The sequence below is a fragment of the Apteryx mantelli genome, chromosome 7, assembly GCF_036417845.1.
Source record: "Apteryx mantelli isolate bAptMan1 chromosome 7, bAptMan1.hap1, whole genome shotgun sequence".
Taxonomy (NCBI): Eukaryota; Metazoa; Chordata; class Aves; order Apterygiformes; family Apterygidae; genus Apteryx; species Apteryx mantelli.
The window spans coordinates 15985809-16001764 of NC_089984.1; the positions used below are offsets into that span (position 1 = coordinate 15985809).

The 15956-nt window shown below is 42.7% G+C and overlaps 1 protein-coding gene across 7 annotated transcripts in view; it reads right to left on the reverse strand.

Moving 5' to 3' along the window:
• Window positions 1-6261: 6261 nt before the first annotated feature.
• Window positions 6262-15956, reverse strand: part of CSGALNACT2 (chondroitin sulfate N-acetylgalactosaminyltransferase 2) — a 35874-nt gene continuing 26179 nt past the window's right edge. For 5 of the 7 annotated variants that reach the window (XM_067299847.1, XM_067299846.1, XM_067299848.1 and 2 more), the window contains 6 exons: window positions 15242-15458; window positions 14620-14721; window positions 12603-12781; window positions 10974-11068; window positions 9443-9524; window positions 6262-8264 (listed from right to left, as the gene is read on the reverse strand). In XM_067299847.1, the coding sequence (XP_067155948.1) occupies window positions 7972-8264; window positions 9443-9524; window positions 10974-11068; window positions 12603-12781; window positions 14620-14721; window positions 15242-15458 (968 nt within the window). In that variant the 3' untranslated portion in view covers window positions 6262-7971. The remainder of the gene's footprint in view (window positions 8265-9442; window positions 9525-10973; window positions 11069-12602; window positions 12782-14619; window positions 14722-15241; window positions 15459-15956) is intronic. The other 2 variants (XM_067299850.1, XM_067299849.1) reach the window with 2 other exon arrangements.

Below are 15956 nucleotides of genomic sequence, written 5' to 3' on the forward strand. Positions count from 1 at the left end.
ACTGTCTCCTTCCAAAAGGGGGAAAGGAACCGACCCCCAGGGGGGGCGGCAGCCCCGGCCCCCGCTCGCCCCTGCACACCCGCCACCCCGCTCGCACCGGCGCCGGGAACGGGGGCCTCGCGCTTGGACTGAAACCAAACCGAAACGAAACTATAACCCCCCCCCAGAAACTAGCCTAGAGCTTTTGTTTCTTTTTTTAAGATACGAAATGCCTTACGTGCCCCAGTTTTCGGGAGAGGGGAGGACAGCGGCAGCCAGACGCAGCCGGCCAGCTGTAAGTGGGCAGGCCGGCAATTTTTAGAGGTGCAGAGGTTTTTCCGCTGTTTTTTCAACGTTGGTACGGCTGATGACCGCCAGCAGCGCGTGCAGCACGGTGCTGGGCAGCTGCACGCCGCTCCTACCCTGCGAACGCGCGTCCGGGCACCTCTCCAGGCACCTCTCGCGCACGCCGGCGGCCGCTGGGGCAAGGCCGGCTCGTTAATGAAACGCGTCAAGGCAAGACCAGGGCTGGGAAGCATCAGTCGGCCGTAGCCTAAACCAGGACTCGCGGGGACCAAACTTCGGTAGCTCACCTGCTGCAAATACATTTTATTAACTCCCAAACTGTCCCTTTAGCCAGTCTAAGCTGACTTCCCCCGGTTCGCAGCACAGGCGCGAGGAGCCGCATCGGGGAGAAGCCGAAACCGCCGCCACCGCGCGCGGGGGCTCCCGCGGCCCCAGGCGCTTCCCCCGGCTCCTTGCGGGGCCGCCCCGTGTCACAGCCTCCCCCTTCGGTCACGGGGATCTTGTTTTACTCCAGTTACAGGGGTTTTTTTAAAAGGGCTTTTTAAGCCAAAGTACGTGGACAGCCTACGAAATAGCAAAGAGCACGTGCGCCACCGCATGGGCGCGTGGATGACAACCAAACCCCAAAAAAACCAGCTCTTGGTGGTTGTAATTTTGAAGCTCGACAGCATCACTGTCACAGCCGCAAGACGACGAAGCTCTGGCACCGCTGGCGGCAGGAACGGGCTACGTCCTGCTCCACGTGCAATTCAGGTGCGCTGCACAAAGCGGTCGCCGAGGGAGGAAAATGATGTACGTTTTGGTATCTTTTAACTAAGTTCATTTGCATCAGCAAAGGCTTTTTATAAGCGTTGGAGTGAAAGCTTGGAAGAGACACGAGGCCAGAGCCCCTGCAGGGTCACACGGGGCATCAGAGGCCCAGAGTCGAGAGGCCACGCTGGCACTGCCGGGGTTAAAACGCTCCCTTTGAAAAACTCATCTACAGCACACACAGATTTACAGCTGCCCAAGCAAACCAGTTAAATCACTGCAACCTCCTATTTGGGCACCGTACTTCAAGTTAAGAGTGACTTATCTCACTTCCATCTCAGGACATGGCTAAGCTGGCCAAAACAGGGCTGTGTTTTAATACAGCCTTATGCAAACATTGAGACTTAAACATAAAATGGATTTATTCAGCAGTCTACCTTATTATTAAAAAATACAGTTTGTCACACAGCAATGCCACAGAGATACAAACCAGGACAGCTAGTCCTTGAACTCAGTACAAGGTGTCTTTAACCATCAACTGCTTTGCAGGAACACATAAGATTTCTTACTAAAAATATGACTTCACCCCGTTTGGTGCAATCTAAGAGTAGTACCTCCCGGAAAGGCAAGAAAACATTTGCATTATTTTAACCCCCAAGGAGAGAGAGAGCGCATTACCTGGGAGAGGAGCAGGAGAAACTCCTTTTGCTGGCTCCAGGCGCAGACAGAGGACAGCCAGCAGCTCCAGGGGCCCCTCGTGGGAAGGGGACCTGGCTCTCCCAGCTGGCCCCACTCACCCCACGGCCGGTGGTCGTGGAGCTGAAATGCAGCGCAGCTGTGGCCGGTGTCACTCCTCTCCGTTAGCCAAGGGTTGCAGCACCTGCGGCCAGCTGGTGCCTGGTCCCACCTGCTGCTCACCACCACCGGTAAAGAACAGCGGTGGGAGCTCCAGCAGTTCAGGCAGAGCTGGTGCAGCCACGAGAAGCATTTTATCCTGTTTGCTTCTCCAGTAAAGCTTTTGCTGCTAAGAACAAAGCCGCGATGCTCAGGCTGACACCCGTGCTTGGCAGTCAGGCCTAGCAGCGGGGCAAGCGAGCATCCTGGCAGCATAAACCGAACACCGCTGCACCCAATGTGCTTCGCTGAGCTTCACAGCGACGTCAAGCTCCAGCGACTCAGCTCTTTTTTTGCTTTTTTGGGGGATCATAAAGGTAGCGAAAGCACCGTGGGCAGGCTGGAGCTAAGCAAGCTTCTCTAGGCAAAGAGCTTTCTACCATTGCAGTAGTCAATGAGTGACTACCTTCATGCCGAATCACCATTTAAACACTATTTGAACTTCTTTCCCTTTCATTTAGAGACTGACATCCATTTAGTCTGACAAAGCAAAAAAGCTGTTTATTTTAAAATTAGTACTCCAGCATGCATTAAGAACTGTAGTTTAGACGCCTGCCGGCACTGCATAACGAGAATTCAGGGCTGATCCACGACTCCTCTTTGCCCCCTCATCCCAGTCTCCAGTTTTAAATACTGCGAAGTGCTGAACATCCAGACAATTTAACCAGGCTGCAGAGAAGGTTCAGGAAGAGTCCCTAGGTTGGATGGCAGGTTCATCTCACAGTTCACAAAGGAAAGGGTTTTATGGAACGAAAAAAACAGTAAAAGCAACCTAAGTATTTTCTCCTGAATGCAGTGGATCCAGGACAAAGTATTTCCATGTACTTTTTCCACTTATATTTTCTGATTCTCAAAACCATTATCTTCTAGTCCCACTGACTGGCATATTTTTAAATGAATTCAAGTATACACTAAAGCACAACCTGAATTCATTCCTATGAAGCATCTAATAAAAAAGTGTGACCTGAGCTGGTCTCATTTTGACTTCTCTAACCAAGAATACTTTCCTCCACAGATGCAAGTTCCTTGGAGAAAAGTTATAATTAAGGCATAAAACAGCTAAAAAAAGTTAGATTTTATCTTAGTTCAGTGAAGCATGCTCCTATTCAAACATCACTATATTTGCTGCTCTAACACTAAAAGCAATGACTCCTCAAGGAAAACACAGCTGGCTTTTTATACTGGGCCTGCAGCTTAAAAAAAGGAAAACAGCATATTATACAAACAGCATCTGTCAAAATATCACATAGCTTGACGCCCAGACGTGTAACCTGAGCACTTCATGTGGGCAGAGAGCTCATTCAGAGTCTAAAGCATAATATTTTCAATTATCCTTCCAGTGCTCCGGTGGCCGTGAGGCCGAGCAGGCCGCACTGCTTCGCTCGCCGAGCCGGGCAGAGCACGCGCCCCGGGAGAGCGGGAGCCAGCTCCGGCTCCAGCACCGTCACTCCAGGCGAAGTGCGGGTAAAAACCCCTTTTTCCGACGGCTCGGAAGCGAGGCAGCCCCGAAGCTCCCGCCGCCGCCTGCTGCCTGCCGCCTCCCGTTAAACGGGGACGCTGTCGGCTGCTCGGGAGTTAACGTCACACAGCTAGGCCAAGGCCCGAGCCACCGATGCTCCATCTGCAAAACGCTGTTTTTCTTTATCGCGTGACCTTGTGTTTGTAAGAGTCAGCAGCAACCCAGGTACAGTGTTCAAAAAGGCCTATTCCCCTTTCCACAAGGAATTCCCTGTGCTCCGCCCTCAGGGCCTCAGCCCTCCGCGCTAGGGGGTTTTCGCTTTTGCGCAGGGTCCGAGCGCAGCTAACTGCCGATAAAGAGAGCTCGTTATCCACACCGAAGCCTTAATAGTCACGTTACTGAGCTTATTCTGCAGGCGGAGACACGCCTGAGGCTTAACTTCTCCTTCAAGTAACCCAATTTCACGCCTCCCGTTAGAGTAGAAGAGAGGGAGAGCAAAGCAGCGCCCCGGGGTCCCCGCCGGCGCCTGGAGGGCGCAGGCTGGAGCCAGCGCCAGCGCCGCCCCGGGGTCCCCGCGCCGGCTGCCCGCGGGGCCGCGGATGTGCCCCGCGCCCTGCGCAGCCCCGGGAGGGACAAGGCCGGGCCGGGGAGCAGAGCCGAGCGGAGGAAAGGCCGGGAAGGGGGCGCGGAGAGCCCTTTGGAGCCGACACTCGCTTAGTCAGCTTTGGGCGCTGCAGTGGAAACTGGCAACAACTGCAGAATTTGAACCCAGAACTTGACTCTACCCATGCATTTAATCAGGGCTCAGGAGAGAAGAACGAAAAGCGAAGAGGGAAGAAAGGCCTCGAGAGAACTTTTTGTCAGGGAGCTTCTATGGAAACAGAAAAACTCATAGCCAAAGGCAGATGAAAAGCAGGAAAGCAGCGGGCATGTGCTGATCTTACCATGTATTTGTGCAATTTTGAGTACCTTTTGGAGCAGTACCATTCTGTCATTGGTATTTCTCAAGCTTTTCCCTACCCATCTTGAATGCGTTATATGCAGAGATATATAAGGCATCCTGTTCTCTTCTGGAGAATCCCTGCTAAAATAGACAAAATAATCCATTGGGATAATATTCATCAATTAACTCCGTTCAGTGAGGGCCTTACTTACAGGAAAACATTGCATCCTATTTTCTGAAAATACCTGTTAATTCATTGAGGGTCAATCATCATGAATTTAAAACTCTCACTTCTGACATCTTTTAAAAGTAAATACTCAAGGCCCACAACCAACCCTGAGAGCAAAAGTTGAAATACTTGAACATTAAAAAAAAAAAAAAGACTTTTGCATTTAAATAAAAGCAACAAATTGAAGGTGGTTATTTATGATTTTTAACCTAATCTAAATAATAGTTTAGAGAAAATTTAGTAGGTAAAGTGAAATAATTCATGAGGTATGCATGATTAGTAATAATTACCTGGAAGTGCAAGTTTAAAGTCATGAATAACAGCTTTCAAGTAACTGATTCAATTTCTGATGTCAAAGTTGTTAATAAACCATCCCATAAACTGCAAAGCACTATTAGAATGGAATATTTTCCTGCTGTAAGCGTTCTACAGATTGATTCCCAGTAGTAAAATCATCTTCGCAGAATAAAAGACATCATCACTTTGTGAGGTGTGTGCATTGAACCATTATTATGCAGTAGCAAAATCTGAGGACGTTCTATGCTTAAAATTGTACTTCTCATTACCACCGTTGTACTGCAAGGCACTTGCAATGACTTACCATAGCACACAGCCCATATCAGCATCTCCGACTTTCATAACGCAGCACAAGCAGACCATGGCCGCCTGTGCTCTTAATGAGCTGCCCACCCTGCGCGTGCCACAGCAGCGTGGTCTTACCCAGGCAGCTCTTGCAGGGAGCAGAGCCAATTGTGGGGAAGAGGAAATCCAGGCCTGTAGGGCCCTGAAAAGTTCAGGAGTCCTCAAATAATCAGTCACTTTGGCTACTTGTGCCTACAGCCAGCCCTAACATTAACTAGTTCCAAGAGTTCTGACTTCCTTTTAACTCTCATGCATTGACTTCCACATTTTGGGATGAAGAATGGGAAAAAAAAGCTTCCAAGTTCCTGTGGACTCCATTCAGTTCCAGACTTCCTTCACTGCATTGCAGTTTCGATGCTGCAGACCATTTTTGATCTACAGATGCAGACAAATGGCTGAAATAAGGAAGGAGAACAACGTCATCTGTGATGAGCACAACTACCTGGCAGAAAACAGTAGAAGCATCGACAGTCTGCTGGGTGCCAAACCTCTGAACTAGGACAACGGAAGTCTTTTGAGGCAGTGGCTGGATGGTAAGAGCTGAGCTGCAGCAGTACTCAACACTTCTGTAGGACCTTGGCATTCACTCCAGCGTGCGCCAGCAGCAGTGCTGCAAGATGCCTTTTTGATGCTTACTCTTGTGCAATGGTGCCAGGACAGCAATAGCAGCTGAAGTTTTAAGGGCTGGGGTCTCAGGAAATGGTCTGCTTACATCTTTACCCAAGTCTTTGTGCCTATGTATAAAATATTTTCTTTTAACTTCCTCACTATCTTATCGTTTTGTTAGGAATCACCACAGTATCTTAAAGTAGTGGGAAGGAGTCCAAAGGATGTGCCCCAAATGGTGATTTCCCAAGAACAAAATAACATCTGGTATAAATTTAAGTTGTCTGGGGAACTGACTCTAGACTTTCATAACTTGTCTGAATATTCACTTGAGATGCAATAAATAGCTAGTTGAGCTTTTGCTACAAATATTGTTATTTGAATCTGGCGTGTCCTCCACCTTGTAAAGTATTATCGTAAAAAAATTATTTCAATGAAACAACTTAAAACAAATTCTAAAATGCAGACATTCAATTTATTTACAGAGAATATCATTTGCAAGAAGTCTTGCAATGCATTCCCTCCACTTTAAGTACAATACAGTACACTGTTCTCCACAATAAGTTACATAAAGGCAAATTTTATGTACATGTAAAAAGGATCAGTGCCCAGAACTATTTGCACAGCATATCTGCTATTCAGAAATCAAACACTTAAATCTCTTAATTGCCTTCAGAATTCTTGAAACAAACTGAATTGATAAACAGATCTTAATTAGTTGAAAACCCTTCTCTCAGCTAACTGCTAATTCAGTGGTTGAACCATTTGCATGGTCTCCACTGAATTTAGAATCCTCAGCACTCATTTTAAAAACAAAGATACAAAAGAGAGGCATGCCACATGATAGCATATAAGACAACATGGAGAAAAATGCCCTGCCTGCATTTCAACTGTTTATGTACCCTGAAATATCCAAAAGAAAAGTAGGGAAATAGCAGTGCCATTGTACAAGGCACTAATGAGACCATACATGAAACACTACGTGTAACTCTGTTCATGCCTGCTCAAAAACCATTAATTCAAACTGAAACAGTGAAGAATAAGGCTACTAGGATTATCAGTGGAATGGAGAGTATCCTGTGAAGAAAGACTGTAACAGCACTTGCTTTTTCCATCTAGTGGAACAACTAACAGTCTATGACTGCCTTCTAAAAACATGCCAGGGAAATGCCAGACGAAGGGAAAGAAAGCAAAGGGACGATAACGGCATAGCAGCAAGTGGACCACTAACAAATATGTATTGAAATGAAAGACAGTTTCTCAACTTTAAGGCTGAGAGGTACAGGCAGGACCTTTCAAGAAGGTGTAGTGAGGCCAAATATCCTTAAGCAACCGAGTTTGTTTACCAGCACAGCTCAGTTTATAAAAGAGCCTAAGACACAGTGTCTACTGTGGTAAAAGACTAGACCCAGAAATAAAACCGGAATGTTCCCAACCTGCTTGACCCATCACCAAGACGGGAAAGTGGTGTCTCTTTTACAATGTGAAACTACATTAAATGCTTTAAAAATTCACTTTAAAAGATTTTAATTTTTCCCCCTTTCACATAAATTATTCCATATTCAACAATGTCAATGTCTGTTAATACAGGAAATACAACACCAAGCTACTGAAGTCAGCAACCTGAAGAGTTAGCATACCAATCAGCATATCTTGTATACCTTTTGCAGTGAGATTTTTTCACACTTTTCTCATTCCACACCTTCCTCTTGTTTCTACAATGGAATGTAAATAGAGCATCCCTCTAAAGGTACAGTGCAGTGAGTCATACAAGACTGAAAATATTCTGCAGACAACACAAAAGATTATTTAATTTAATCCATAAAATAATGCAGATATAAGAAACACAATGTACTATGTGGAAAAGTGTTGAGTTGTACATTCCACTGATGTGTTTTTCCAGTCAATACTGAAGACACTTTCCTTGAACTATATAAGCTTCCTGGATTCTTATTTCAGGTGCTTGAACTGGTAAGATATGTAGGTAATAGCATATCAATCAAAGAATTACTCAGAAAACAGAAACAAGAACCAAAAAAACCCTAAACTCTTCTTCACTGAAAAAGAGAGGCACTGCATTTTTAAGCTGAATTAAGGCTGTAAAATGATGCTGGTTCATTGTGAATTTGAAGTCGTCATCTTCACCCTGCCGCGGGGCTTCATTTAACCCACTGCTTCGCTGTTAGTCCTATAAGCCTGTTTACGGAGATGAGTCTCAATCTCCTCCCTGAAGACCAGCATGCCAAGGTGCGAGTGAGATGCTTCGTTCATGGCTTTGGATTGGATACACATGCGATACTGCTCCGGAGTCAGTTCGTCTGCACAATGTTTCTCATGCCAGAGGTGGAAGAGACCGGGGACTGGTGTCCTCACCACAATAAGGTCACCATGCAAGTACTTCCTGTAAAGGTGAACATCTTCACCGCCCCAGCCTTTCACTTCCAAGTCAAACCCCCCTATAAAACAACATCAGAAAATATTATTTTGGTATAAAAGCTAGATCTAAGGCAAAAAAAGCAACAGTCCTTGTGTAACGTATTAAGGAATCTTATATGACATACCAGAAATTCTGAAGCAGCTAACTGTAACTACTCCATGTCAAAGCATGGCAAATTGAGGGAGAGAAGCTTCAAGCATACTGCATTCTTTGTGGTGGAAACTGCCTAGGACATAGATCATGCACTGCTGGCATCAAGCAGTCTCTTACAACAGTCTCCAAATCGCATTATGCGTGACATACCATGTGACAGCTGCAGCAAGTGGTAAGCAAACCTTACTGCGTATGCTTTTCTGTTATTTTTAGCAATCACAATGGATTTTAGCATCTGGATAATGAAGCAGTCATGCACCATATGAAAAAGCCTTCTCTATGAATGCCAGCAATTACTCCATAGATCGCAACTCAAAATGTTGGATTAAGAGAAGGAATCCAATTCCACCATTTTAAGTTCTCTCTTGCCTTACCAGGACCATAGTGAAAAATCAATCCAGACTGACGCACAAATGAAAAACTCTAGAATTCTGTCATTTTCATTTAGCACATAACATACACATGGCAATATGACTGCTACTAGAAATCAGGCTGCATTAAATAACTATATAGCACTTAAGGCAAGCAATATAATACCATCTACTTCCGGCAGGTTATTTTCAAGACAGCCTTCTAAACTGAAGTACATCAGGCTGTTGTGAGTTGTAATGGCATGCCACAAGAGGGTGCCAAAGTACATTTCTAAAGCCTTAAACCGCTATATCCAACTATTACTACTCAAGCAGTTTAAAAAACAAGGGAATTTTAACATTTATTTTCTATGGGAGGTTTACTTGGGAGATGTGCTTCAGGAACTTGGTTAATTTGCTTCACATAATCGAAAAGTATTTTTAGAAGTTCCTGAATGAAATGCTGTTGATATTAACAAATGTTGTGGCTTTTAACAACTGTTGGTCAGATGGCATGTCAAAATCTAAAAAACTAATCTAACTCTTTGTTCAAACTTGACAATCTGCAAGTCTGACTGCTGGACTCAGCAAAATAGTATGAGACAAATGTATTACTTTCTTGAAGTTAGATAAGAATAGAGAATCAACTTTTGAATACCTTGCTACAAAACAATTTAGTTTAATTACATCTTACCAACAGTCAGAAAGTCTGTCCGATATTGACAAGTCATCCCAAAGCCAAAATCCCGCCAGAAACCAGAATCCTTCTTGTGTACCTGCAATTTTAAAATGCTAGTGTTTTGAAATGTAAGATACAATGAAGGAAGTACATTGTACTTGGTTTTGTAGAAACCTAAATTCTTCTGATCATTTGCTAAATGCAGGATGCAGCATATAATGCTTCAAATATTTGTGTCATATATATTGCATACGTGTGGACCTAATTACCTGTTGCTCTCTTCATCATTTTTTCTCCAATTCCAAATACTTACTCTTTGCAGTTTCCACTTCTACCTTTCTGCCACTCTACTCCTCTGTTCTCTATATATCTGCTCAGACCAAGTAGAAAATTTTTGGTAGTCTATTGCCAAATCCTCTGTTCCCAGTACTCCAATTCCTACCCATTTTCTAATGCCACATTTGTCCCCTCTTGTTTTGATATTACAAGAAAAGTAAGCTTTATGGTTGAAGTCAGCAATCATACAGCTGTTAGGATTCAAAGTAAATAATATAGCTGTCAGGCTAAAGTTCACTCTTCTCTCAGCTGTGATTACTTGAGGCCAAAAGTAAAAGTTTCCCTTCTAACTTCTGCAGTATTCTGGCAAACAACTATTTTGGGGGGCTGGGGTGGGGGTGCTCCTTTTTTAGTAAGACTATGTTGCTCTTTCCTTTCTCTCCTCCAAACTTATCTACTTCAGAAGTTCCAGCTGTTAAAACCTCCATTTCATTTACACAGCCTCTTAAAAAAGAGGATAAGGCTGGACATTAATTGCAGCCCTTCCATCTTTGGGCCAGAAATATAGCCCTTCCTCCTTTCTGCTGAGCACAAAATTATCCTTGAACATATTCTCTTGAATGTTTGCGGGTTTTATTTATTTTCACTACAAGCTCCCCTGAGCAGCAGTGTTTCTCAATCAGAAAGCAAGATGTAATTAATTTCCTAACAACCGATGATTCTGGTGGATGTTGGATAGCAGAGGTAAAAAACAACTTGCATGAATAGGACAGCTACATACAGCATGAACACCCTGAACATCTTGCCTACCTCGACTTACGTGGAATTCACCCTGCAACTATCGTTTGGTAGTTAACAAAGAGAAGTCTACACTGAGGAAAGCTTGTCAAGAAGTGTTCAGTGTTCGTTCACACCTTCTCTGGCTGCTGGAGCACAATGAAGAGACAGTTGCTGCCATGGTACAGTTAATGCCCCTATCCTGATAAAATCTTGTCTTTCAAAACCAGAATTAAGCATTAGGCCAGAACTACCAACTTCCTTTCATTAGTTGCACGTTTTTCTAAAATCTAGGTAGAACTATGGTTTTATCTAAGAATATATGACTTTTGTACTGTTTGATAAGCTTCTTTTCCAAGTGCTTTGCCTATAATGGATACAAGTGCTTAGATATTTAGACATTGCCAAAGGTTCTAAGATATCCCAAACACACTTAATTAGTTTTTAATACAGGGCACAACTAACTCTCTTCAGAATAAATCAGGCTGCTTACCAATTGCTGCTCCACAGGGGGTGGTAGATCTTGGTTGGCATAGACAATAGCAGGATTATAGAGGCTAAATACCACAGGATAAAAAACCTTCTTTCCTAGAAGTCAAAAGGTAATTATTTATTATGACCATCCCCTTTCTGAAGGCAAGAGGAAACTGTAGAAGTCTCCTCTTTATGTGAAATGTTATTAGCCATCTAATGAAAACCAATAAGTATAAAGTCTATCCGCTAAAATTTTCCACTTAGGGAGACCATAACATCTTCTGGGGCAGAGCCCACAGGAAAAAAATAAAAATATATACACATATACACATATACATATAAATAAAAATAGCACAATATCACATTGGCTGACACAGCAAAAAAACCCTAAAATAATTGTAAGCAATTAGGCTATAAAAATAACCAAGACCAAGTAACACTCTGCATAGCCTGAGGTTTATTTAAAGGCATGTGATTTCCAGCATGTATGAGCCCTGCAAGGTCATTAAGCATGGTAAGTATCTTGATTATGCTGTGACACCAATTTTTCACCTCTTACAGAAATCTGACAAATGTTTTTCAAGGTTCTCTTGCATTGCCAGTAGTGCACAGGCATCAGCAGTAGCCCATGAGAATACACCATATTCTGATTTGGGCACCAACTCTGACCATGTGTGAGATGTCTTCAGCTCTCACTTGAAGCAGAGGTGGCACACTGTCAGCACAAGCTGTCAAGCAGTCTTGCAAACTGCCTTCCTTGTGAAAGTTCACAAAGCGTTCCTCTCCAAAGTTTTCCCAATTACTTATACAACCCATTTCACGAGGTGCAGCCACAGACAAAAGTAAAAGAAAGAGCACGAATTAGAATCCAAATATCTGATCTATAGCAGTCTCCCTTGTCCATTCATTATGTGAAGAAAAATATCTATTCATTCCAAACTGATATTTGAAGAATAAGATTTCTGGCTGCAACAAATCTGTAATAAGAGTAAGCATTAAAAAAAAGAACAAAAATATGTTTGACAGGAGGAGGCCTTAGAGTGCATGAGAATAGAGTTCAAAACTCAAGAAAGCATTTTTCTTCTTGTAGAAGCTTGTAAAACGAGTAAGCTTCATAAACTTGAGACAACCTGGTCAGAAAACTTCAGAGCTTGGGATGTAAACATGGAACCCTAGCTCTGCCTCAGTCTCTGTAAGGAACGCGTTGTATAGCTTTACTGCAAACCACCCGTGTCTTGGCCATACAAGTATAAATGCTAGAAAAGATAAAACCAACTTGCTGGAGATTTTTGTATAACAAAATAACCTTCCTCTTCCATAAGACTTCACACAGAGTTTTGTTACACAAAGTCTCCTACAAATTAAACTGTCTGACTTTTTCTTATTTAGCTAAATCAATAGGAAATGTGAAAACTTATCTATTGTGCAAAAAATACAATGAATTCTTATCTCAAGACAAATTACATTAAGGCAGAAATTATTTCTCAGTCTTGATAGTATTTTCTTTTAAGCACAGTTATTTTTCCTTTTGCTAGATGCATGCTATTGAACAGGTTCTACCATTCAAACTAGTCTATGTGCTCAACTCAGAACAGTTTAAAAGCCAAACAAGACAAGACACAGTTACGGCAACTTAAAAGGAGCATACCAGGCTCTGCATTCAAGCGGCAACTGTTGAGGAACTCAGCTGTGAAATAAATATCAACGTCACAGAAGAACATCAGGACCTCGCCCTTCTCCCAGGCTCTGGCACCCATGTCAAGTCCCCGGCCACGGTTAAATTCCTCATTCAAAGAGACGAGCGTGTAATTGTGGAAGTTAGTTTCTCTGAAAAGAAAAACAGAGTCAAATTCAAAATAAATCCATGTGTGGGGTGGAAGGACTTTTATACTTTTCCAGCATTTTACAGTAATTTCATTTCGGACATTTTTAAAAATCCAGTTCTGTATCAGGATCAGAAAGAATCAGTTCCACTTAGTTCTCTCTCTTAAAACATCAGAGTTTAGACAATGCAAACAGATGAACCTGAGTCTTATTTCATAACTTAATTTTGCACTTAATTATTCAGACAGATTAAAAAAAGCCTTCTGGCAATGGATGTGAATTGAAATGTTCTCTGAAATTACGACGGCATCTGAAAATTGTCCCCACAAACTAAGAATCCCTCACTAATAGGACAATATCCCTCTCTGATCCTCTGAAATCTTCAAGGAGCTCAAACCAAGAAAGCCAGAGTCCTGGCTCCACCAAAATCATGAGGCAAAAGCTCATTTGTACATTGATGCCACCATAACCTAGTCAAATTACTTCTTCCTCACTATTTCATACCAGCACCACACATGTGCCCACTTGCTGCAGAAGGAGGAAAGTGTAGCAAGGGAAGCTGGAAATACACCTGGGGAATATCTTCAAGCAAAATAAACTACTACTTCTGAGACACTTTGCAGGGCAATTTCTTGAAGATACAGAGGAAAGATATTCAAGAGCAGCACCATTAAAAAGGTAAAGACCCAGATAAAGACACAGCGAGTCTGCTGCACTGAACGCAATTTTAGGTGAGAAGAACAGAAAGCCTCGTGGCGAGCGTAGCAGGGGGCAGAAAGCACCTCAGACACAGAAGAAGCCAGCATTCAGCAAGCTAAATGTCATGGTGGCTTTACAGGAGTAAGACAGAAGAATTCATTGCTACCTAAAGGTTTCTATGCATGACAGACCAATTCACCATGACATTTTAATCCAGCAACACAATAGTCTGCCAAATACATTTCATTAAAAAAGCCTTGGTGCCGCGTTGTACGACGGAGACATGCAGGCTGCAGGTTCATTCCTGGCTAACAAATTTAATAGGCTCCCAGCTCAGGAAAGAGAATAAGAGCTCAGGCAGAGAACTAACTCCTTAGAGACTGATGGACACAGCTACTCAATCTGAAAGCGAGACAGGTTTCTCACCTAATTGGGCAAAGCTGTCCCATTCTTCTGGAGACAGAAAAGCAACATTTAGGAATTTTATATCCAAACTGCTGTAATGCTATTTGCTGTAAGTCATGACTGACGAAACACCCTTTGTCTGAAGCTGTTCTATGGAAAAAGGTAAATACAGGGGGCATGCTGGAGCCATTACATCGTACATAGAGGATAGAGGACAAAGCTTAACTTCTTGACCAGACAGACTCAGCAGTCCACCAGCCCTGACTACAGCAGCCAGTCATTTCTCTTCTTCATCATGAAAATAAATTCTCCAGTGAAAGAGCTGTCACAATGCGCATCCCAGTTCAGTAGCAATTAAATATTGTGCCATTAATTCTGAACAGTCTGTTAAGGTGACTGAATATTCATGGCAAAATTCATTCCTGTAATTTTTGGTGCTGTCAGATGAAAACCTCAAAGCCACTGCTGTTAGTCTTTCTTGGCCTATAGCCTGGATTTTTAGTTGTGCATGCCTTCAGATACAGAAAACTCAAAACACTGCCTAAAAGTTTACAGGACACTTCCAGCTTAAGCTGTGAAATGCCAAATGAAAGATTATTCACTGCAAGTAAAGCTTACTTTTCTTATCAACCTGTAACAGCCTATAAAATTCTTTATTTTATTGTTTCTTTGTTTTCAAAAATCACTAACTGCCAATCAATAGTCTGTATTGACTGATGTTGGATATACTTACTTACCTAGCTACAGACTCTAGGATGCTTTTTACTTCTGACAGTCCATCTTGTCCAAAATATACCACAGTGAGATGAATACGCTTATCCTGATGAATACACACATCCCTATAAGCATAAAGATGAGCTGCTTTTATTACTTGCCACACAACAGAAACCTCAGGTACTTTAAAAAACATTAGCAGATACAAGTATTTTGGTGAGACTTCAACTAGCTTTTAAAGAAAGCAAAGAAAAATGTTTTCCCACTTCTTTCCCCATCTTTCCCATTTGAATTAGAAGGTACCAATACTGTGTGCCTCATTCCAACACCTTATTTTAGAAACAGAAGCTCAGAAGTGGATATAAGTACAAAAATGAGCATGCTCAAGATCAATTTCCAGGTTCACAATGGCCCTGGAATTTAATCTAAAAGGGGTTTTGGTGTAGTTTGAGAAGCTCTTAAATCCATTTAGAAGGAACATTTTCTCCATACAACAGGTTCAGTTGCAAACATTCCAAGGCAGTTGCACACAATGTTGGAATCATTAGTTCTATCATAAATCCACCAGAACAGAAATTCATTTGGAAAATGGAAAAAAACCTGAAAGTCAGCAACATAGCTCACTGGATAGTCCAACACACCTACCTAAAGTTTTGCATAAATTGTGCAAATGCCTCAGTTCTTCCAGCAAGAGGAACAATAATGTTAATGATTGATCTAGAAATATCGACTGTTTCACTCTTCACTTTCATGAGTGGTCCAAAAGGCCGGAACAATGTGACATGCCTGTATTCCATGCCATCCATCTTCTTATAAAACAGTTCATACTGTGTCCCCTTATCTCTTTCTGTACGATAGTAACCTGAAGAATAAGTCACACAAGTAATTTATGAAGTCAAAGATCCCATCAATTTTATTTCAGAAACACTGTTTTTCTTGAGAACTATAAAGAAATAAAAAATAAAGCTGTCTAGGAAAAGCTTCTCTGTTTTTTTCCTAAAATAAGCAAAAACAATCCCACAAACCACTACGAATTACAATCCCTCTTCTGCCTTCTTAGCACTGATTTGAAAAACAATCTCAAACCAGTAGCTCCCCCCTTGCTTCTCAGAGCTCAGAAATATGTTTTATGGTCCTACATCAACTTCTCAGGCAGGTTTTCAAGCAGAATAAGAATCAGGCATTCCCACTGAAAGAGGAATTCAGCCTCGTTATCTAATACTGCCTTTTCTTAATCCATTCAGTAAGGGGCCACCCTTACCCTGAGCTACTCCACAGTAACAGCGGAGATCATCTGGCCAAGCAATGGACACAACACAAGCTGTGGGCAGAACAGATGAAACGTAGTAACTTGCTTGGC